The sequence below is a fragment of the Pristis pectinata genome, chromosome 3, assembly GCF_009764475.1.
Source record: "Pristis pectinata isolate sPriPec2 chromosome 3, sPriPec2.1.pri, whole genome shotgun sequence".
NCBI lineage: Eukaryota > Metazoa > Chordata > Chondrichthyes > Rhinopristiformes > Pristidae > Pristis > Pristis pectinata.
In genome coordinates, this window is record NC_067407.1 from 45382200 (window position 1) to 45406018 (window position 23819).

General features: G+C 37.4%; 1 protein-coding gene across 1 annotated transcript in view; it reads right to left on the reverse strand.

Annotated features, from left to right (window-relative positions):
- Positions 1-3753: 3753 nt before the first annotated feature.
- Positions 3754-23819, reverse strand: part of hmcn1 (hemicentin 1) — a 361968-nt gene continuing 341902 nt past the window's right edge. Inside the window, 13 exon segments of the mRNA XM_052011513.1 lie at positions 3754-4540; positions 5696-5822; positions 7650-7677; positions 7680-7771; positions 9360-9701; positions 13862-13990; positions 17407-17532; positions 17764-17877; positions 18509-18643; positions 19969-20088; positions 20202-20264; positions 21915-22152; positions 23309-23430. Of these exon segments, the coding sequence (XP_051867473.1) occupies positions 4174-4540; positions 5696-5822; positions 7650-7677; positions 7680-7771; positions 9360-9701; positions 13862-13990; positions 17407-17532; positions 17764-17877; positions 18509-18643; positions 19969-20088; positions 20202-20264; positions 21915-22152; positions 23309-23430 (2003 nt within the window). The 3' untranslated portion in view covers positions 3754-4173.

A 23819-nucleotide genomic window follows, 5' to 3' on the forward strand; every position in this document is an offset into this window, starting at 1 on the left:
GAAAATCCTTGCACTGATTCACACTCAAGGTGTTGAATTGTATCTAATATTAATTGCCCAACAGTAAAATCTAAAATTAGGCAAAGCCATACCACCATCCTTTTTTAATCTTTGTAGATATTTCTTACTTAACCTTGGGTTTTTATTCTGCCATATATATGAAAGAATTTTGGAATCAATAGTGTCGAAAAAGGATTTCGAAATAAAAGTTGGAATCGCCTGAAATAGATACAAAATTTTGGTAAAATATTCATCTTAACTGCATTAATTTGGCCAATCAATGATAAAGAGAATGGGGACCATTTAGTAAATAATTGTTTAATGTAATTAATTAAAGGTAAAAAGTTCACTTTAAATAAGTCCTTGTGTTTCTTGGTAATCAGGCACTAATCTAAATGGTAATTGCCTATAAATTGGGACTTGCATGTTTAATGGGAAAAATTCACTCTTATTAAGATTTAATCTATAACCAGAGAAAACACTAAACTGAGCATGTAGTGATAATACTGCAGGGATAGATTTCTCCGAGTTAGAGATAGAAAGTAACAGGTCATCTGCATAAAGAGATACTTTGAGTCCCCTTTCCATGAGTAATAACAAATATGTTAGAAGAATCCCGAATGGCAATTGCCAAAGGTTCCAAAGCAATATTAAATAATAAAGGACTCATAGGGCAACCTTGTCTAGTGCCTCGAAAAAGCCTGAACAAGGGGGATCTCTGATTGTTAGTAAGTATTGAAGCCATAGGTGTGTGGTAAATCAATGATATGAAATTTGAACTAAAATTAAATTTCTCAAGTGTGTTAAATAAATATTCCCATTCGACTCTATCAAACACCTTCTCGGCATCTAACGAAATAACACATTCTGGAATTACACATGAAGGGGTATATATAATATTCATTAACTTCCTAATATTAAAATGCAAATAACAATTCTTAATGAATCCTGTCTGGTCATCAGAAATAATTTGTGTAAGTACCTTTTCCAGTCTGGAAGCCAATATTTTGGAAAAAAATTTAGAATCCACATTCAATAACATACTTCTTAACCATGTCACCTATGTTCATGTCCAAGTCATTTATATACCTCCATAAAAAGCAAGGGCCTCATTGCAGCCCAGTGGATCACCACTACGTAAACCCTCTGGTCACCAGAACAACTGATGATCATGAATAATAACCTGTTCATAAGAATTAGAAGCAGCAACCTGTTCAGTTCCTTGTGCCTTCTTTGCTCTTCGATGAAACTGTAGCTGATCTTTGACTCATTGGCACTCTTTTGCACAAACCCTATATGCCTTGATTTCCTCACTATCTAAAAATCTATTGATCTCATCTTAAAAATAATGATTGATTGAGCCTCCACAGTCTCTTCGGTAGAGTATTCCAAAGGCTTACTACTATCTGGGTGAAGATATTTCTTTTTATCTGTCCTCTGCATGGCCAGCCCCATATTTTGAGACTTTGACCCCTGTTTCCAGACACCCCATTCAAGGGAGCTATCAACTCCACAGTTATCTTGTAAGAATTTCATACATTTCAACGAGACCACCTCCCATCCTGGTAAACTGGAGAATAAAGATCCATTTCTCTTCAGCTCTCCTCAGACAACACCACCCATTCCATAAATTAACTTGTTGAACCTTTGCTATACTCTCTCTATTGCAAATATATTCTTCCATGGGTAGGGAGAACAGACCTACACTCAATATTCCAGATGTGGTCTAAATATAGGCTTCAATTGGAGCTATCTCAATTTTTCTATGCCCATCGTCTAGCAAAAAAAAGGCCAACATACCATTAGTCTTCCTAATTGCTTGCTGAACCTGTATATCAACCTTCAGTGATTGATATACAAAGATATCCCTGTCCCTTTGAACACCAATGCCACCCCTCACCAGTCAAAGAACACACTCACTTTCTTTTGACAAAAGAATATAATACTGATGCACAAAATAATATACATGTATGTGGACATGCTAAACGTTGCTGTGTTATTATTACACGATACTTATGCTCATATACATTGTTGACAGAATTAACTGAGCCATCAAAGCAGTTTTAAAAAAATGATCATACATTTTTCACATGGCATTTCATCTTCTATATCTTTGCCCATTCGATAAACCGAGCTATATGCCCTTGAATTTCAGCCCCCCCCCCCTGCATTCTCCTCACAGCCTACACTGTCACCTATCTTCATGTCATCAGAAAACTTGATATATTAACTTGATCCCCTCATTCAAATCAATGATATAGATTGTGAACAGCTGGGGCTTAGCACCAGTGGCACCGCAAGTTGGAAAAAGACGCATTTATTCCTACTTTATTTTCTGTCTGTTAACCTGTCCTCAGTCCACATCAGTGTACAACTCCAATACCATAAACTATAATTTAATATAATAACTCCTTGTGCAGCATCTTATTAAAGACCTGAATGTTCAAACATAGTATCAACCGGTTTCCCTTTATGTAGTTACATTTTACAACCTGCTAATTACAACCGCAAAAAAATACAAAAGGTTTGTCAAACATGATTTGCCTTTCAAAAATCCATGTTGACTGTTTCCAATCCTGTTACCATTTTCCTTGCTATAGACTTAATAATATATTCCAGCAATTTCCCTGCCTCCTAACTGCTCTATAGTGCCTTCTTTCTTCCTCCTTTCTCAGATATGGCAAGTGGGTTTGAATCTTGCAACACTTCAGGTTAAATTCCATTTTTATTGAGAGAATTTTATTAAGCTGTCAGTGGCTGTGACGTACTTGCACATTGTCCTATTAAGAGAGGCTAAACAGGTTTGGTTTGTTTTTTGAGTTTTGAAGAATGAAAGGTGAACTTATTGAAGCAAAAAGATCCCAAGGGGGCATGACAGAATAGATATGCGTGGAATGGGCTGCCGGCAATGGTGGTGGAGGCGGATACGATAGGGTCTTTTAAGAGACTTTTGGATAGGTACATGGAGCTGAGAAAAATAGAGGGCTATGGGTAAGCCTAGTAATTTCTAAGGTAGGGACATGTTCAGCACAGCTTTGTGGGCCGAAGGGCCTGAATTGTGCTGTAGGTTTTCTATGTTTCTATGTTAAGATGTTTTCACAAGTGGAGAATCTCAAAAAAGGGGACTTAGTTTCAAGTTAAGCGGCCAGTCATTTAAAAACGAGATATGTAGAAAATTTATTTTCAGCAGAGAGTGGTGAATCTCTGGAATTCTTTACCCCAGAGAGTTGTGGAGGCAAGCTCATTAGAAATACTTAAAATGGAGGTAGATAGATTTTCTGAAAGATTGGTGGATTGGGAGCTTTGAGGATCTGGCACTGAGGAGGAGTTGGAGACTGGGGTAGATCAGCCATGATCATATTGAATGGTGAGGAAGGCTTATGGTCTACCCCTGCTCCTGTTTTCTTTCATTTTTTTTGTCCATTTCGTTAATATAATACTTTTTTCAATAATACATTCTGGATAAAAAAAGGTGGAAAGTTAAAGTTGATGCAAGTCGGAGAGATTTCTGACACAAATATCAGAACAAGTTCCTGTAAGCAATGGGAAAAGAAAGACTCGGGCATCACCTTACTGAACTATTGACCAGTTTTTTTATATGTAAAGTATGGAGAATGGTCTTTCAGTCAGGTTTTGGATGTTTAAAGCATAATAACCTGATCAATATTTTAATAATCTTTGACTGCTGCATTTGATGAGGGTAAATAAAAGGAGTGCTCAGTGTAATAGAAGTTAGAAGGCTGTGACCTTTATTTTGTTATCTGATGTTACACTTTAGCCTTTTGGGGTAAAAAATAAATGAACCATAGATAACTGCATAGAAAATACACAGAATTGTTCATATATACATTTCATAAAAATAGAATACATCTTGATATCTGACTCCCAGAACTTGTCGCTTTCTTATACAGTGTAATGACTTTAAATGGCTGGTGGTCATTTGGTCAGAACTTTGTTAATCATTCCATTGCTGAGAATGATGATTTGTCTCCCTTGTTCAAACAGCTTGGCAAAGTGTGACCTGCTGTCTGCAACTTTCAGGTATGCATACTGCCAAAACGTAGCATCATTTTCACAACTGTATTAGACAATGGCAGATTTCAAATATTTGCTTCCGGTGGATTTGAGTCCTATTTACTTAGGTGAATAAAAACTATAATGTTGTAGTGCTTTTTAGTATGGGTATGCAGACACTGCTATATAAACTATAAAAGTAGTCTGATATTCAATGTTTCCATCTGCACTGTATGATGAAGCTCGTACTTTCATCCTGTACGTCTGAGGCTCTTGTAGTGGTCTAATTGTAAATACAACTCCTTTCAAGTTCTCATCTCGAATTGCGAAAGGTATCAATGGGTCCTCGTCCACCATGTAGAAGACAGTTCTGGGATGCATCACTCCATCATGAGTATAAGCCACCAGACGGATAAGATCCTGGTTAGCAGCAATACCAAATGGAAGGGCGACAAGTTTATACTCCAAGGCATACGGACTGAGGGCACACTCCAGATCATTGGCTGGGCAGTTTTTCAGGCAAAATCTATGAAACAAAAAATATTTCAATTCACATGCTCAAAGAACAAGGAAAGCCTTCTGATCCATTCTATCATCATCATTGTGAAAGGCAGTCCTGTTTCCAAAATTATTCCAAGGTTTTGCTATTGATAACCCTGTCCATTACCTAGGTTAATCACTCTGCATAGCAGGTTTTTACATTAGATCTATATTCAGGTAGCGTGAACCAGCACCCACTTAACTCATTTGATGTGGTTTTCACTGAAATAATATCAGATTTTATATACTGGACTCTGACTCATGAATCTTCCTGTGTCCAACCTAACAACATCTGATAGATTAGTTTCTTTGAAATTTTACTTTACAGTCTGGTGCAAATATTTGAACTAGGAAGGAACAATGCAGTACTGCCTTATAAACTATAGGTACTGAATATCAAGAGGGGAAAAACATAAGATGTTGGAAATGCACAGCCAACTATGTTCTGACAATCTTAACTGACTTTGCATATTCCCAATCTATATTTTTTAAGGAGCTAATTGGAGTTGGAAGGAGAATGGCATTGGATACAGAAAAAAAAAATCATCCATTGAGTACTTTTGTAACTTTCAAGCACTAATATTTCAGAATGTTTCTATGCAGGTGTATAAACTTGTTTAAGTTACTGAAGTGAGTCATAATTCAAACACAGCCATTTAAAGTATTTCATATGTGACCTATTGAAAGCATGACTGCTTTCTGGCTTACACCCTCATTGAGTAAACTATGAGGAGGAAAAGTTAATAATTATCTACTAGATGCAATATTCTATTGGAAAATCCAATCTGCTTGGATTTGGTCAACATTTCCATAGCCTGTTTATAAAGCAGAACAGAACTTCCTATCTTGTCTCTTCTAATTAGAAAAGAATGTTGAATATACAGTGAATAGAAACATTGCATTATGTGAACCAACCTTTTGTAAGAAATGTTATCTTCAAGGAATGTGCTGATCAATATATTTCCGAGCCTTGATTTACTTACACAGAATGAGGAAAGCAATGGGAATGAATGAAAAATAATTCATTAACTGGTTGGATCAGATGTTGGTAATCATTTTCCTTTTTGTGTGTAAAAACAATGTAAAACAAGGAACCAAAAAGTAGCAGTAGAACAAAGCTAATTGCATTGGGGAAACATACCCAGTAACTGGATCTCGCTGGTACTTGGGTGGACAAGGAGTGTCTATGCACTGGTAACTGCCTCTCATATTAAAGCACATACGATTGGCTCCACAATGGATGTTTTGTTCCAGACATTCATCAACGTCTGCAGACATCAGAAAAGAAAATATCTTGTAATGTTTATGTATTGCAACAACTACATTTCTTCTAAAATACGTGAGTGCCTATTATCGGAACCTATCAAAACAAATGAATTTTTCACTCATAGATTAAAAATCATTCATGGTAAATTATTATAATTTTTCACTGAAAATTAAGGGGCATGGAGACCTATCAGAGCTTACTAATGAAAGCCACAGGATTGGGGTTGTTGTGCTTTGTTAAAATACCAAATATACTTCTGGATATAAAATATTATGAAAATGTTCTGCTGTTAAAGATTTATAGTGGTATCCAAATTGTTATGATAAAGATCTAAAGGAAAATAATAAGAGAAATAAATGTAAGGATTTTCGACCACTAAAAGCACCACCTCAAACACTGACCATTCAGGCCAGAATTGGTTGGTTTGGGGGTCCCACTGGGACAGGTATTGCAAATACTGCAATTGGAATGCTACAATTGGCCTCAGCAGAAGGCAAAAAATTGCCAAAGTCAAGTTCCTGACATTAGCAATGAGGTGATGTTAGGTGAGACACAGAGGGAGCTAACTTGTGACGTCACCCTTGTCGTTGATGTTTTCTTACAAAGTTGCCCATGAGGGAGTTTTAAAAGATTGACTATTCCCTTTAAAACTTAATCAAACCTGTAAGAGTTGACATAGTAAAGTATCATAGCAAACAAAAAGGACTGTTCTCATTAAGCAGACCAAATCATGTGATTGTGGCTAGTTTTACAAATAGCCACAGAATTGTAAATTTCAAGGCAATGTTTGATAACTGAACCAAAATGTGATGGATGTGTGTTAGTTGTAAGGCTATACATATGTAACATATTGTTTCTTCTGCCCAATGTAATATCCTTGCCCTTCATCCAATTCGAGTAACACAGCTTCTAACAGGTGTTTATCTGGCTTCCCCTTAAATCCAGCCATGCTATTCACTTTAACTACTTATTGTGATAAGCTGCACATACTAATCACTCTCTTGGTAAGGTGGGTCCTTCTGCATTTCCTGTTTGATTCAAATATGACCTTTAATATTTATGGCCTCTAGTTCTTGCTTTGGATACAAATGAGAATAGCAACTTTACAGAAGTTGTCCAAGAAAAATATCTATTCTAAGCATTTGACTAGTGAGTATGCATCAAGGAATACAATTTCTAGATCTGGTCTTGCACTAGAGGGAGTGCAATGAAGGTTCACTACATTGAGTGATTTGATTTGGTTTGTCAGATGAGGAGAGATTAAGCAGATTGGGTCTATATTCTCTTAAATTTAGAACAATGAAAAGTGATTTCATTGAAACCCACCAAATTCTTATTGGGCTTGACAGGTGGATGCGTGGATGATGTTTCCTTTGGCTGGGATTTTTGGAACCAGTGGCAGAGTGAAAAGCAAGCCAGTGTGGTTAACTGATGAGAAATTTAAGTTCCCTTCATCTTTGACTAGCAGTTACAGTCTCAAAATGAGAGGTCAGCCATTCAGGACTGGGATGAGAAGAAATTTCTTCATCCAGAGGCTGGTGAAACTTTCAAATTCTCTTCCCAAGAGAGCTTTCGAGGCTCAGTGGCTGTGCATATTTAAGACAGACTGACAATTTATTAGATATCAAGGGATTTGGTATTATTGCAGGAAAATGGTATTGGGGTAAAAGATCAGCCACGATCTTAGTGAAGGGCAGAGCATGTTCAAGGGACCAAATATCCTCCTCCTGTTTCTACTTCATACGTGATTTTCTTAATCAATGTATCAACTGTGTAAATAACAACTCCACAAAAAACATTACAAGAGACTTGTAAAACTCCATCCTACCGTGACATGCTTTTCCATTTGGACATGAGGCCTGTATCCACTGGGGCAGAGACATTGGTAGCTCCCTGCTGTGTTTTTGCAGTCATGCTGACAAGGTTCCTTGTTTTCACATTCATTAATATCTGTGAATTGATAAGTTAACATTCAGAAAAATCAACTAAGTATTAATCACAATGAATAACTGGCAATGATTGACCAATGAAGGTGGTATCAAATGACAGATTTTCTGTTATAGTTCAGAAAGTTAGAATTTATGATTATATGTCTTGCATTTTAATGGATATTACTGTTGGATATGAAATGAGAAAGGCATAATTTGATGTATTTCAATAATGCAGTATTATTTAAAAAAACAAATATGAAACAACTTAATAGAATGAAATAAATTAAAAAGGTTTGTATTAACTTCGGAACATCTGTCCTTTTCTGAAATCAGAGAACTTGTTTTTATTCAGTTTTTGGTCACTTTCCATGTTCTTCCTTTTCTGCTGCCAGCGGTCCTCTGCTACCTTGTCCAAGGGCTTGCTCTTCATGTGTGAGAACAGACATTGTCAGCTAGAAATCTATTTTGTAGTACAAATAATTATGGTCTTGTGCGTGCATGTCAAAGGCTAGTGCGCAAAGGAGCTACTAACATACAGCAGTGACAACACTGTATCTGTAGTGCAGATTTAATGATAATACCACAATAATAAAGAGCTTGTGTTGAAGAAACAGCATGGAAATAAGAGCTCCTATGAAGTTAAAGGACCTGTCCTTGGGTGTCCATTACTGAAATCCCTGCTGATGATGTCCTTTTTTTTACGTGGGAGTGGTGTTTTATTAGTCTGTTTCTTTCCCCCATGTACACACTTCTGAAGGTAGAATGTCCCATCATCCTTAAAGTATGTGTGATGGCCGCTCCCATCTCGGCCCCGCCACTGCTCTAAATCGGCCCCATTGCTCAAGGGCAGCTTCCATTGAGAACCGCCTCCTTAATTGCTCTGCAGCAGTGAGCATATCACTTACAGGTTTTTGTTGCTTGTGTGCACAGTGACCACAGGTCACTTTCAAAGTGCTTTGAATTTGTCGATGCCCGTGTACAAGATGAGTTTGCAGTGCAGGTCTCCTGAACAGAACCATTTTAACACTTGACTAGGCGCATGAGAATTTCTACCCATTCACCTTTTGTTTTGTGATACTGGATTAATAAACTTAAAATATCTGCATTCTCTTGGCACATCTGTCTTATAGATACCAAATTTCAAGTCCCTCAAGTCAAATTGTTCAGGATGTTGAAATGCATCTAAGTGTTACATAAATTCCTTTTAACTCTAAAATTAACTATATTACTGAAACAGGGCAAGTCCACTGGTTAGGTAGCAGAACAAAACTATTTGCACATTTTTTTCCATTGAGGTTGGCTCACACTGCACCCTAAGGCTCTGCTGATGTTGAAGGTGAAATAGATATTCAGACTAAGGGAAAAACAACATGGCTTTATGAAATCAAAAGAAATTAGTAAATTATGACAAAAGGAAAATAACAATCACATTGCTTGTAACTATTGAAGGCACAAGCCAAGTTAGATTAGTGAATGTAATCTAGAAGCAATTTCCTGTGCAGTGATACTTCAGCTTTGCAGCCTTAAAGACATTTTTATCAATTTTTTTCCCCAGTTTATACTACATAAAAAGAAACAGTTTTCCATTTACAAAGGGTGATGTTTACCTATGCAATTGCCATGCTTTGCCTCATAGCCTTCAGGGCATGTTTTTCTAATGCTCCTGCCAGTCCTGGAGAAAGGCGCACAGTAAAGGCTTCCGTAGCCCACGTGGGATCTATACTGCGAGGTCTGACTAAAGTGTTGCTGTTGCTGGTTGAAGGAACCCACACTGGGGAACTGGCCAAAGTTATAAATTCTCTCATAATTTGGTAATCTTTCTAATCCAGCACAAGATTTCCCATCACCTAACAAATGTTGTCCAGGTGGACACACGCACTTGAAGCTGCCCGGTGTGTTGATGCAGTGGTATGCACAAGGTTTAGGCACCCGTTCACATTCGTCAATGTCTGCTCATATGACATGGGTCGCAGCATAATATACCATGAAAGGGAAAGAAAAGAGAACACAGAAAAAGAGGATCAGTTTGGATAACACAGTAAGCCTGTCACACACGGAGTAATCTGATTTTACTCACATTACTCCAGGCAGGATTTTGAATAAAGAGAATTTAAACACAATATGACCTATTTGACAGGAACATGTAAAATATGGATGTCTGTTTGACTGAAACACACTGCAAATCTAGCTTACATCTTGAACAGAAATACTTCTGATGCAACCAGTGTAATGGGAATTTTAATGAGGATGTTGGTGAGAGAGCGACAGACTGGTTACGAATATTGGAATTTTACCTCGTCTAATTACGCAATCCTGAGTTGGAAGATAGGGATGACACATGGTTAAGTAACTGCTGGGAGAATTTTGACTTAATCTTCTTGTAATTTTATTTTTATGTAATTATCTGCTCACTTTAAGTGAGTCTTAGAGTCCTTTCTATTCCTGACATCCATCGTCAACCACTCTGTACCATTGTTATACAGACAAAATCTGCCTCCACTCTGCAGCTACCTTACAAGAAATCCAGTGTGGCATTCAATTTCTGCTTCAAACAGTGGGCACGACAAATGAGAAGCTGCTAAACTAGTACCAAATTAAAAGTAATTTTAGACAACTAAAGGTTGTACTGGAAGTTTAATGTTTTGGCAGTTTTCTGTTTAATGCAGTGGATAATAAGGGTTTGTCACATGAGACCTTGATTAAAACAGCGCTAATGATGTTGTTAATTGGATTATGAATGAGAGTTAAAACCTAACAGCTTGTACATCATTTTTAAATGTAAGAAATCAAATGTATTTTTAATGACAAAATTATTTTATATATACTGGCCCTGCAGCATATAGAACATTGATAAAAATATAAACTTGAGGATTCAGACCTATGGAAAATAACTGTAAATAGGAACAAGCAGTACCATCATACCTAATGATCCAGGCCAAACATTACTTTGGAAAGATCTGATAACTAATCTGATAGTTTTGAAAATTAATAAATAAGCATGGTGAAAACCCTGATAACAGTAAATGATTATGCAAGTAGAATATTAAGCTGGAGTAAGTAATGTTATAACACGTAAACTTATTAAAATACAAGAATGAATAATCATTATTGATTAGTTTGGACTTACTTTAGAATAAAAATTGTTGAATTTAAATATTCAAATCACTTGTTTAGCTGGCAATATATTGGAACGACATCAAATCACAACAAATACAAGGATTGTTTAGTTATTGCTCTGATGTTACAATTGTCATAATCAATGTCCCTGGCAGAAACTGGGTAAATGTATGTTAAGTGGGAAAAAGACTACCAGAGTCTGATTTCTTTCATTTTCTAACAGCCTAGCTCACATGCCACAGAAGCTGAACCAGGTGTTTTTTTTCTGGTTAACTTTTGTAACAGAGCGTACTTGTGGGTGGCTCAGTGGCATAGCCACTGCCTCACAGTGAGAGAGACCCAGGTTCAATCGTGACCTTGGGTGCCGTCAGTGTGGAGTTTGCACATTCTCCCTGTGACCGCATGGATTTTCTTTGGATGCTCCAGTTAACGCCCATATACCAAAAGCTGTAAGTTGCCTCGAGGGTATAGATGAGTGGTAGAATCTTGGGGGAATTGACAGGAAAGTACGGAAAATAGAAAAAATGGCCATTTATCTCCTTCCGCTAACCGTGTGATTGCTTTTGTTACATTAATGGCCAAACGATCCATTTTGCTTAAATGGAAGGATCCAATACCCCCTACTACTTTTCAATGGTTTTCTCAAACTATATCATGTTTAAACTTGGAAAAAATTAGGAGTGGTACTGTTGATCCTTCGCTTAAATTTGAAGATATTTGGAGTCCATTTATTCAATATTTTCACACGATGTAGATCCCCTTTCAATAACTTTCCAACTTGGAGGAACGGACTTGACGACATAATATTGTTTTGTTTCTACTGAGAAAGTTTAGCCCAGTTTTTTTTTTGTTTAGTTTGTATTGTTTATAATTTTTTTTATTGATTTGGGTTTTTTTAAATTTATATAATAAATCTTTCTCTTTCCTTTTATATTTTATTCATTTACTAAGAGATTGTTGGATCTACAGATTTTTTAATATTTTATTGTTCTTTATGATTATATATGCTATGATTGTTATCCTGATCTCTTTGCATTACATGTATAAATATTGATGCTCTATATCAATCTGTATTAATTTGAAAACTAATAAAAAGATTGAAAAAGGAAAATAGAAAAAACATTGGATTAATGTAGAATTAGTGTAAGTGAGCGCTTGATGATCAGTACAGACTCACCGGCCAAAAGGCCTGTTTTTGTACCATATCTTTTAGCACCTTTTAATTCCTAAAATGAACCAGTCAATTTTTACATAATGATTTTATCTTGCATTTGCATCAAGCTTTCCTTACTGAGACATAAGAACCAACAGGTAACTGAGGCTTTGTCTGTTAGCCAATTCAACTACATTGTTTTTCCCCAAATTTAAATCTGTTCTTTAGCTTACTCTCTCTTAGCTGAGGTGGTTGAGAGAAATTACATTTAATATTTCTCTAAGGAATATTGGGCCATATTTTGTTTATGATTGGACATTGTTCTTTTTGCTTCCACTTGCTCAAAGATTTCCAGGCTTTTGATGATAGGTAGCTGCTAATGGAGCAGCAAAATAACATTGTGTCCTCCTACAAGTAATGTGGGATTTGTGAAAACAGAACATGTGAATGTGCACCTTCAGCACAGGTCAGAGAACTGTTAATAAGTGGCACATTCCAAACCAGGAAATGCAAATTATAATAGTGAATTCAATGACTAATCATACATAAAGTAAAATAAAATGAAGGAAAGACCAGTCAAGAGAAGGATAAAAGATAAAGTAAAAGGAATACTTCTTCGAAAATAGTTAATCTGCAGAAATTAGAGTCTACAACTGTAAAAAAAATCACTGAGATAGCATGATGATCAAGCTGTTTATAAGTATGTAAAAAAAAATGCAATAGAATGAACAAGTCCTATTTTTCCCCATGTCTGGTGGATGTATACCATTTAAGTACACCATTCCCTACATTTCAATGCAGAGTTTCTCAGCAAGACGCCTGTATAGCACTGAAGGAGCAGACCACTAGAACAACAACTTTCTGATTTAACTGTGCATCCATTACAGGAAGGATGTGGAGGCTTTGGAGAGGGTGCAGAATAGGTTTACCAGGATTGATATTGGTTGCTGCCTGGATTGGAGGGCATGTGCTTTAAGGAGAGGTTGGACAAACTTGAGTTGTTTTTTCAGGAGCACCAGAGGCTGAGGGGAGATCTGATAGAAGTTCATAAGATTATGAGAGGCATAGATAGAGTAGACAGCCAGTATCTTTGTCCCCCAAGGGTGACATGTCTAATACCAGAGGGCATGCATTTAAGGTGAGATGGGGTAAGTTCAAAGGAGATGTGTGGGGCAACTTTTACACAGAGCGGTGGGTGCCTGGAATGCATTGCCAGATGTGGTGGAGGCAAATACGATTGAGGTGTTCAAGGGGCTCTTAGGTAGGCACATGAATATGCAGTAAATGGAAGGATATGGACATTGTGTAGGCAGAAGGGATTAGTTTAGTTGGGCATTTGATTACTAATTTAATTAGTTCAGCACAACGTTGTGGACTGAAGGGTCTGTTCCTGTGCTGTACTGTTCTATGTTCTAATTGGCACACTAAATGATGGGGCAGACCTGAGGGGTTAGGTCGCCTCCTCTTGCTCCTAATTTCTTGTATTTTTATTGTCTGAGAAATTTCTGATGCACTACTGGTTAAAAGAAGTGTGAAACAATTAAAAGTACAGTCTTTGATAAAATTAAAGCTCCAGGCTTGTATTGCATCATTAAAAGAAATGTGAATCTTTAAGAAAATGAACGACAAAATATGGGCATCTCCCTCCCCTCCTCTGATTGCGTTGGCTGGTCCAACAAACTCAAACTGGTTTAATGACATACCCAACCCTCCTCATCTAACCTGATGAGGATAAATTTCTATTTCTTCCTCTGATTTTTCTCCAAATAAAATCCAACCTAGACTAACATGCCAGCGTTACACAAAGAAGGAACACTGTGATTACTAAATTTTACTGACCTACGCAAGGCCTTCCGACTCCCTGTGATCTGTAGCCTCGTGGACAAACACAACGGTAGCTCCCTTGAGTATTCTCACAGATCTGGTTGTAACGACACTGATGGGTGCCATCTTTACACTCATTGATATCTATAGAGAAAAAAAAATCAATGAAAACTGCTTTAATGTACAATATGTTGTATCAAGCACATTTTTGTTTATGGAGGGTGCAATGTTTGCCTCACTTGGAACTTTTCTTTGTGCAAAACACTCTAATTTTATGAATTGTGGTAAAACACAAGGCCTATCATGTTAATTGGCCCAGTCCATTTCAATTTGTCATTTCAGTATCTGAACTAAAATGGGATTAATATTTCAGGTTGAAGATGCTGCCTAACCTGCTGAGTATTTCCAGAATCTGCAGTATTTTGCTTTAGTATTTTGAGAAACTTTATGTAGAATTCAAATTCTATCAGATATAGCAACAACTCTATCTTGCAATCCCTCTTAAAGGAGAGCTTGTGAACTGGTGATGACCCTGAAAACAATGGGTGACCAACAGGGGAAAAGCTGGTGGGTCCTTGTACGAAACACAAGCATTAGGCCCTGCAGTTCTTCTATCATTCGTCTAGTGAAATGCATGAACAATTCTATATTGCATCCCCTTTCCTCCCCACTCCCCTTCTCAATTAAAAAATCTACCAATTTCTATCTTGCTTACTCTGTGATTGATTAGCCATAGGCCCTAGGGATAGAGAATTCCAAAGACTTAGAGCACAGGGGTATGAATCTCAGTCCCAAATAATTGATGCTTTCTCTTCATTCCATAACCCAGTTTCAGACACTCCAAGCAGAAGACCGAGCCTCCTGGCATCTACCTTGTCAATACCATTTAGAATCTTCAATGAAGCTTCAATGAGATCACCTCTCATTTTTACAAACTCCTCTGAATAAAGATCAATCTCTTCCACTGAGTCTCTCCATTTAAGACAAACCCTTAGCCTAGGGATCAGTCCAGTGAATCCATGCTACACTGTCTCCAAGATAGATATTTCCCTCCTTGCGTAGAAACATGTCAACTGTACATGATACACCATGTGTAGCCCCACCAAATATCAGCATAATTGTAGCATGATTTTCTTTCTTTTGTATTCCAACCAACTTGGAATAAAAAGCAAAATATTGCAGATATAGGAAATCTAAAATAAAATAGAAAAATTTAGAAATACTCAGCTAGTCAGGTATCATTTCAGGTTGTAGAAGACCTTTTATTACAACCTTAAACATCTGAGGCTTGAAAGACCTGTTTTCCTCTCTGTCCATGGATGTCACCGAACCTAAGCACTCGCTGTGTGAATTGCCTTGCAATATAGCCCAATGTAGTACTTACCTTTTTAATGTTTGCACACTATTATTTCCTGCCACTGTACCATTTTAAAAACACTTCTGTTTTTCACACCTTCCTCTCACATACCTTACCACCATTTTGCTTCTTTATGCAACGTGTGTCCTCAATGCTCACTTTCTCACCCAAATTTGTATCATCTGCAGATTTGGGTATCCTACCATATCTAGATATTGCTGTAACTTGAGCAGTACTGAACAGTCATTAGTCTCATTCCCATGCCCTGTAGTGCAAAGCAAGATATACCACATGGGGGTAGGTGGCTGGAGATGGAGGACCAGATTGGGGTCTAAGGGGTAGAAGTGATTGCTGGCAGGAGATCAAGAACCTTGCATAAATGGGGTAAGGGAAATATTGATGATATTGAAAGTGATATTGTGGGTAGGGGGATTCAGAGAAAGGAGGAACTGTCATGATACTTGCACTAATGAGATCCCAGTCCATTGCAGAGTTGAGAAACATGGTTGTCCTAGAAGTGTCCAACAATGATTGGTCCAGGAACGATATGGGCATATCTCCCCAGCAATGCTCCATTACATGAGGAATGACATCCTTTTATGTCGTTCTGCCATGGAACTCATATCAGTTACAAAAGCTTGAACTGTAACCAGAAGAACCTGGTCAAATTTCCCAAATATTGCAATTTGACCAGACATTATTGCAAGCATGTTCCAGTGCTGCAAAAAAATTGACTTTCAGATGGAGGGTAAAAAAAAATGGAACTCCACGTCTGAATTTCTCGGTCACTGTCTCATAATCCCTATGAATGATGATAAAAGGCTCAATACTGATCCCTATGATCCTAAAAACCTGTCAAATATAAAAAGACACGTTTATTCGTACTGTTTCCTGTACTTTAGCTCATCTCTATCCAGGCTAATATTATCTTCACACCTTGACCCCTTATTTTAGATTAACAGTCTTTTCTGGGGTACCTTATCAATGCCTTTTCAAAATTCAGATATGGTATATGCATTGGTTCCCCCTTACCTACCCTGCTGGTTGCATCCTCAATGAATTAGATCTGTCATTTATGATTTCTCTTTCATCATGTTGATTCTGCCTAATCATATTTTGATTTTCTAAGTGCACTGTTAACTCATTCTTAGTAACAACAGATTACAATAATTTCCTGACAATTATGTCCATGGTCCTATTTTCTCATACATTTTTAAGTAATAATGCCATATTTGCTACCTGCTTCCAAGGAGACAAAGTTGCTCCAGAATCTAGGGAATTTTAGAAGATCACTAATGTATTCATATTCTCCACAGCCAACTGCAGGAGAACGCTGGGATGTAGCATATCGCTCCGGGGATTTGCCAGCTTGTAGCGTGTTTAATTTTCCCATCTGCCTACTTGTATCTACTTTTGACCAGCTGAACCAATTTACAGATAAGCCTTTATATGGACACCCACCACCCTCTTGCCCGCACCCCTCCCCCCCCCCCAAACTCCAAACAAAATACAGGCAAGAAAGTATTTAAGCACTCAGATTCCATCTTTAAACATGCCATAGGACCCTCACTGCAATTATGTTAAAATATTACAGGCATATGCAAATTGGGGCAGTCCTTCCTTTAGTCATTGAGTGGGCTATATTCTTTAAAGGATCCTTCACCAGAGAGATAAGTTTAACGGTAAGATTTTGTGGCTCAGGGCAAATAGCAATATTCCCCCAGCCCCACAAAAATCTACAGCTAGCTTCTGCCCTCTTCTTGTTTTCCCAGGAGCTCCCAGAGGCAAATCTGTGCAGGCAACATAGTTTTAGAGAGTTATTTTCTTTTTGGTGTGGGAAGGTGGGAATGGCTCAATCCTTAAGCGATTACTACCACCAGTTCCTCCCCAGGGATGAAGCTATTTAAATTTATTCCCTCTGATCTTGATATAATTGACTGGGTCGATGCAGTACATTAAAAAGGTTAATGCTAGGTTTTGATTTTGCATCCCAGCTCAAGGTAATTGAATATCATAAGTCTTTAAGGCATTGATGGTTCTGAGATACAACTGCACTTAATACTAGCTTTAATTTTTTCCGAACAAATCTCAAGGCAAATAAATCAGTGTCGGGATCGATTCAGGCAGAAAAAGTATGATCCACTTTACTCCAAACTACCACCAATGCTTAGAAATTAAAGCAACCATGCTGCCTTAAACTTACCAATACAGCTTCCATTTTCAGCTTTGGTCATTCCACTTGGACACAGATCAATGCACCTGAATCCCCCTCGGGTATTCTTGCATTGTTGATCAGGACGGCATACATTCTGTTTGCACTCATTGATATCTGAGCAACAAAATCGAGAACATACTCAGTAGTGTTGCAGTTTGTGAATTGTGGCCTCTATAGAGCCTTCTGCAATGAACTTTATTGGATTTCATTGTGTGAATAACAGCTTTTTAAATATGCATATTTCTGCCTTAATTACAAAATGATGATTTCTTTCTCAGCTTGCTGACATTGGAATAATTTCTGATGGTTAATGTAAAGTTTCCTAAGCCTACCCTTTGTACCTACCCATACATCTTCTACCTCTTAGCTGATAACCTCGATTGCATACACACCGGTAGCTCCCAATGGTGTTCAGACAGCGATGTTGACAGGGATTAGATTCTTGGCATTCATTAATATCTGGCACAAAGAAAAAAAATATTATATTTTGTATACCGAGGCTTGCTTGCTTCACCTTTGCCGAAGCTAAAGTTCTATAATGCAAAATAACTACTTGCATTGACGTATGATAATTCCCCAAAGCACACCTTAAAGGAATAGTCGAGAAAAAATAATTAATTCTTGCGCTGTCAGAGTCCACACCCTCTGCATTAATGTAGTTGACTCAGCTGGGAACTTCTCGCTACACCAATCTGTACCCATTTAGATACTGTATAAATAATAATAACGGCCACGAACCAGAAGTAATTTTATACTGAAAAACTGAATTAAAATAAAATGAAGAACAACTCAGAACAAATGCAAAATATGGTGGAATGGAGGAAAATTGATTCAAGTTGTCAAAGCTGTTCCTTCCATTTCTTTTCTCCCTTATTGCTGAATGGGAAGGTTAGATTATCTGTTCAGATTATTTCCCTAGGTCCATGTGAACTAATAGTTCGAGAGATATTTTAATATGGATATTGGTTACATTTAGTTTTCCCATCCTCCCTTTAACCACACATGCACCTGAAGCAAATCCCAGAAATGCTGCAAATATTCCTCATGACTTGCTTGAAGGGATGTAAAACAATTGGAGAAACAATAATACCTTGGCAACTTAAACCCTCAGGAGTCCGTCTGAAGCCAATGCTGCACCTCACTATACATCGGTATGAGCCAATGGTATTTTCGCAGTCTTGTCCTGCATGACAAATGTGACCACTTAAAGCACACTCATCAATATCTGAAAGAACAATGACAAGTGTTAGTGGTTTACATTGTAACAGTGATTTGCAGAAGGTTCAGATTTCCTGTCCAGGTAACCAGGATTTGATTATGGTTCGCAGTGCTAAACAGATGCAAAAGTATGGTTGGTCTTGGTATCCTACTCCTGATATCCAGTTTCTGAAGTCAACGCAAGCAAATACTGGGGGAGAACGACAATGGACAATCAATATTATAACATCCATTTAATGTTTGTGAGCAAAGATGCCTTTCTATCCTTTAGGATTTCAGGGACCACCAACTGTTCTCAATTATCTAAAACAGCTTTGCCATTTAATCTTGGCTCTGAAATTTGCATCATTTATGTTTACATTTCAAACCATAACCAGAAGCTACTTTGAGCAATATAATGCTTTCCCCCATTTACCCCTGCAAATGTTGGCAAAATGCCAGCCACCGAGTTAGTAACTAAAAGACTAGAATTCTTTCTGTTTTGCTTTGGAATGTACATCTTAACAAAGAGCCCAATAAGACCATTTCTTACTTCTCCACTGAATTTTTCTCAGTGACAGATAGTCACAATTTCAACATTGCTGTAATGGGGATAAGACACTGAAGGACCTTTTTAAAAGAGCAGAAATTCCCTAAAGTTCATGAAAGGAACCTACCACTGAAACCAGTGGGCGAGAACACACTTCAAGCAGCTAGTGCTGTGCTTGAATTGAAGAGACAGGATTCTGCTACAAAGTTTTTCTTTCCACAGGTGGACCATTGGGCCTTTGCAAGCATCTTTTAAAGACTAGCATCTCTTTCCAGATTGTGACTGTGGAAACTTGGTGATGGTGGGTCGTGCAAAGGATTCGTGATGAAAAGGAAACCTGATGAGGTTTGAAGATCTGTTTGCTGCTTCCATTTTTATGTGGCAAGTGGGAAAAGGGTGACCAATAATGATGGTATCAGAGAGAGAAAATTTGTATCAAGCATTGTGGTGGTAATAGATACCATTGCCCACAAATATTATTATCCTTTTTTCTGAATTTAGGATGGGATTGTGTCGGAGAAGAAAACCCATTGTAATTAACTTGCACTGTGCCTCAGTTATAGTCAATAAAGAACAGATAATTGGTGATGGAATTTTATGTAACCATCTCATTGAACATTAATAGTAGAATTGGCTTTGGTTTCAATTTAAAGGATTAAGGAGCAAAAAAAAAATATCAGGTTACTTTCTTAATTTGTTCAATGAATTTCACGATCAGATTTTTTAAAGTTTTATTCAAGAATTAATTCTGTTCTTGCTGTTGAGCACTGATTGGAACTTTGTCCAGCCGAAATCTAATTTACCTTGGCAGGTTCTTCCATCAGCAGATATGGTGAGACCTTCAGGGCACGAACAGTAGTATGTCCCCATTGCATTGTGGCACATATGAGAGCAGGGATTCCGGATGGCACACTCATCTTCATCTGTTTGGAATAACCAAAGGTTTTAAAAAGGATTTTGTGCCATTTGTTTTACTCAAGGCATTTTTGTCAAATGAAAAATCTAGTTCAGCAGTGAACGACAATATTCAACCCACCTGAGCAATAAGGCCCAACTGAATCCAAAACAAAACCACTTGGACACTGGTTACTATGGTCACCTGCATGAAACAAATAACTTTTAGTCTTGGGGAACTTAATTCAATTACTTGTAGTGAATTCTTAAGACAAACCTTCTCCCATCTTGGCAGTCTTTTACCTTGACCAAAGGGCAAGCACGCTTGGCTCAGAGAAATAGGAGAGATATTTTGATATAGTAATTTTTCTTCTAAATCCATACAAGCCAAATGATTTTATATATTAAATGATGTCTCTATGATATAAATAGCAACAGAAAACCCTGAAAGTACACAGCAGACCTGTCAGCTGTACATTGAGAAGAGAGGCTGATATTTTGAAATAAAGCTCCTTTGCTGGTGATAGTTCTGAGGGACAGGATACATCCAAAAAGCTAATCCTCTTTTTGTTTCCCTATTTTCACTATTGTGTCCTTATCTCAGCTTCCTAGTTGCAGATTCTTTTTATTGCAGTTTTTTTTAAACTAGCCATTTTTGTTGGAGAAATCGTACTGTCAAACATATCACATATTCATTTAACACAATTATAAATATGAAGACTGTATTTGACAGCACTGCCAGTGTTCTTTGTGTCAATCTGTAGAGCATAGAATAATATTGCACAGGTCCTTTCGTCCACCATGATGCCAGTCTAACTAATCTCATCTGCCTGCACCTGGTCTATATCCCCCTATTCCCTGCCTGTTCACGTGTCTGTTACAATGCCCTACCCTCTTCAAACAGCTTCATCAACTCAATGAAATTTGTGACACAGGGCCTCCCTGCAGAAAGCCGCACTGACTTTCTCTAATAAGGCAATGCTTTTCCAAATGCGAGCAAATCCTGTCCCTAAGAATCTTCTCCAGTAATTTCCCTACCAGTGATGTAAGGCTCACTGGCCTATAATTTTCTGGTGCGTCCCTGTTACTTTTCTTAAACAAAGGAACAACATTGGCTGTAAATTATTGCAAAATATCAAGTTTGGTATGGTAAATGAGACAACTCTGTCAAATTATTATCGGCATTTCTGGTCAATTAACTAATAACAGGCTAATTCTTGCCTCAGTCAAAAAATTTGTCTGAGGCAAGAATTTTATGCCCAAGTGAATTTGTCTTTGTGAAACGATGGAGTAACTTTTTTTTACACTCCAATGTTAAACATTACTTGCATTCCAAATACAAAATACAGTTATCCGTGTTTACTTTCTAAATCTATAAAAGCTCACATAAGATTCCAATGTCTATTGCAATAAAAATTAATAGCTGGAAAGTATACAATATGGAAATGTTAAGCAGTTATACAAAATAACTAACTTTTCCCCATTGTGAACCAATCATCATTACAACAATTAACTAAATGTGGTAGCATCAAAAACAATAGATATCAAAAAATGTGACTCTCAAAGCCACAGAAAATATTAAAAATTGGGGTTACCATTAAAAATTGCTCTCACAGAGCAATGGAACTTGAAGAGCAGGAGAAAAAAAAGGTGCGGTATGCCAAGAAAGAGTGAAAAATGTTAAGTGAAATATTTCTGAGTTTGGGCAGAATTACAAAAATAGAATACATTAGTAATTCTTTCTGATAACACCAGAACATCAGGCTGAATTGAACTTTGTTATAAAGCTAACTACAATTCGAGAAATGGAAAGACCTCTTTTAGTTTAATCAGAACCAGCTTTCTGTTTCATTACCTTTTGTGATGATAGCATGAATCTTGTACTCCAGAATTTCATCAAGTGGGCTATATGTTGCCTCAATGGCTGTAGCTTGGAGCGTCTCCACAAGAAATGGCATTCGGCCTTGATTACGATCATAAGTAATGGTGTGATTCCAAGAATATGGTATGCTGGCATCATCTACTGTAAACATCCTGGTGGAGTAGGCATAAATCTGGCCTGGTCCAGTCTGAATGTAGTCCTCTGCGTAATCCTGAACACCACAGAATTGCATGCACTTATTATGCTTGAAGTTGTAAATTAGAGCTATGATTTTCATTAAGATTGCTGAATGATGATCACAGATTTATTGATCTCGTTATCAGTCCTATTACACCATAAGGCCCAGAATTTGCTGAAAAAGTAATGCATTTGATCAGTAGACTGTTATTAATTTACAAATTGGCTGACAACTTGTGAGGATGAGATAATCCATGATTGTGAATTGTCACAAATTGCTGGCCAATTTATGCTTCTCTCCCATCTACTTTGTGAAATGGCATCTGGCCCTTAACAACCTTTTATTTCAGACTAACAAGAAAAAATCTTGTTAAACTTTCTTAATGACAAATGTTGATTGTTTCCATTCACTCTGTCTGACCTGGAAGGCAATCAAACATAAGTATGAACTCTTAGGAAGCTGAGAGACTTGAATTGCCGTACCTTTCAGTGTCTGTTTTTATGTTTATTCAGTTTTTCTTTCTCTCCATTTATCTTGTTGTACCTGATTTAACACTGAATTCAGTGCTCTAATTCTCTCTCCAGTATTTCCTCTTCTTCTCAATCCATTAATCAGATTATATGTGCCATTTGTCCAATTATTCACCAACACCCTACATAATGTTATCAGTTTGAACTTGCAGCAACTTGGAACACAACCTTTTCAAACCATCCAACATGAAGGATACCCCACTCCTGCAAAATCTGGGTCAACGTTTAAATACTGGAGTAATAACAATATGGGGTTCAAAATGGGCTGGGACATGACTGGTTGTTTCCAAATACATTTGTTGGTCATTAGAGACAAGAACTGTGCTGGAACCAGCAGAGATAACATGCATGCATTCAGATCTTCATAGAAAGTGTGCAAAGACAACTCATTATTCACAGACAGCACAGCATTGGAACAACCTGAGGGCAGAGATTATTTGCTGATAATAGTTTGAAATGGAGTTTTGTTTCCATAAAGATCTTTTGCTTGAAATACTGTAGCATGCAGCACATGATGTAAAAGCATGACAGACCTAAACAGCCGAAGGCATATCCCAGCACCGAACATTTGGGTAAGAATTTGCATGCACTTCAACCTAGAATTCTAAGTTCTTCTTACTCTAATATTATGGAGAATCATAATGCATTTCCTATTGTACCTTAACATTAAGGTTTACAGATGAAGGAAGTTGCAGCACAAATCCATTCACCACAATGTCGAGTAATAGTGCCCCATCAGAGTCCAGGCCTCTAGCAATGTGCGTCATTCGTAGTATCTCTCCTAGAAACCACAGTGACCAAACCAAAAAGAATTCTCACTAATGCAGCCCATGCTATTATTAATGCTTCACCATGTGGTACTGAATTCAAAGCCAAGAGATTACAGTAAATAAATACACCATACTGCTGCATACAAACTTTGTGAAATGGGAGCTGATTCAGATTTTCAAGAACTTATTACCATTTCTTTAGAATTAGTTCACTACTAGTGCTGAACAGCATGTTAAGCTGTGCCCTAAACCTGATAATGAGTTACTTTGAGAATAAAAAGTGCACATCACCCCAGAGACAAGACTCCAACCTCATGCCCAAGCTCTACATGTAGCCCCAAAGAAAGTTTTGTTTTCACAATTCTTGAATGGTTTGTCCTACATGAATTCTGTAATATTG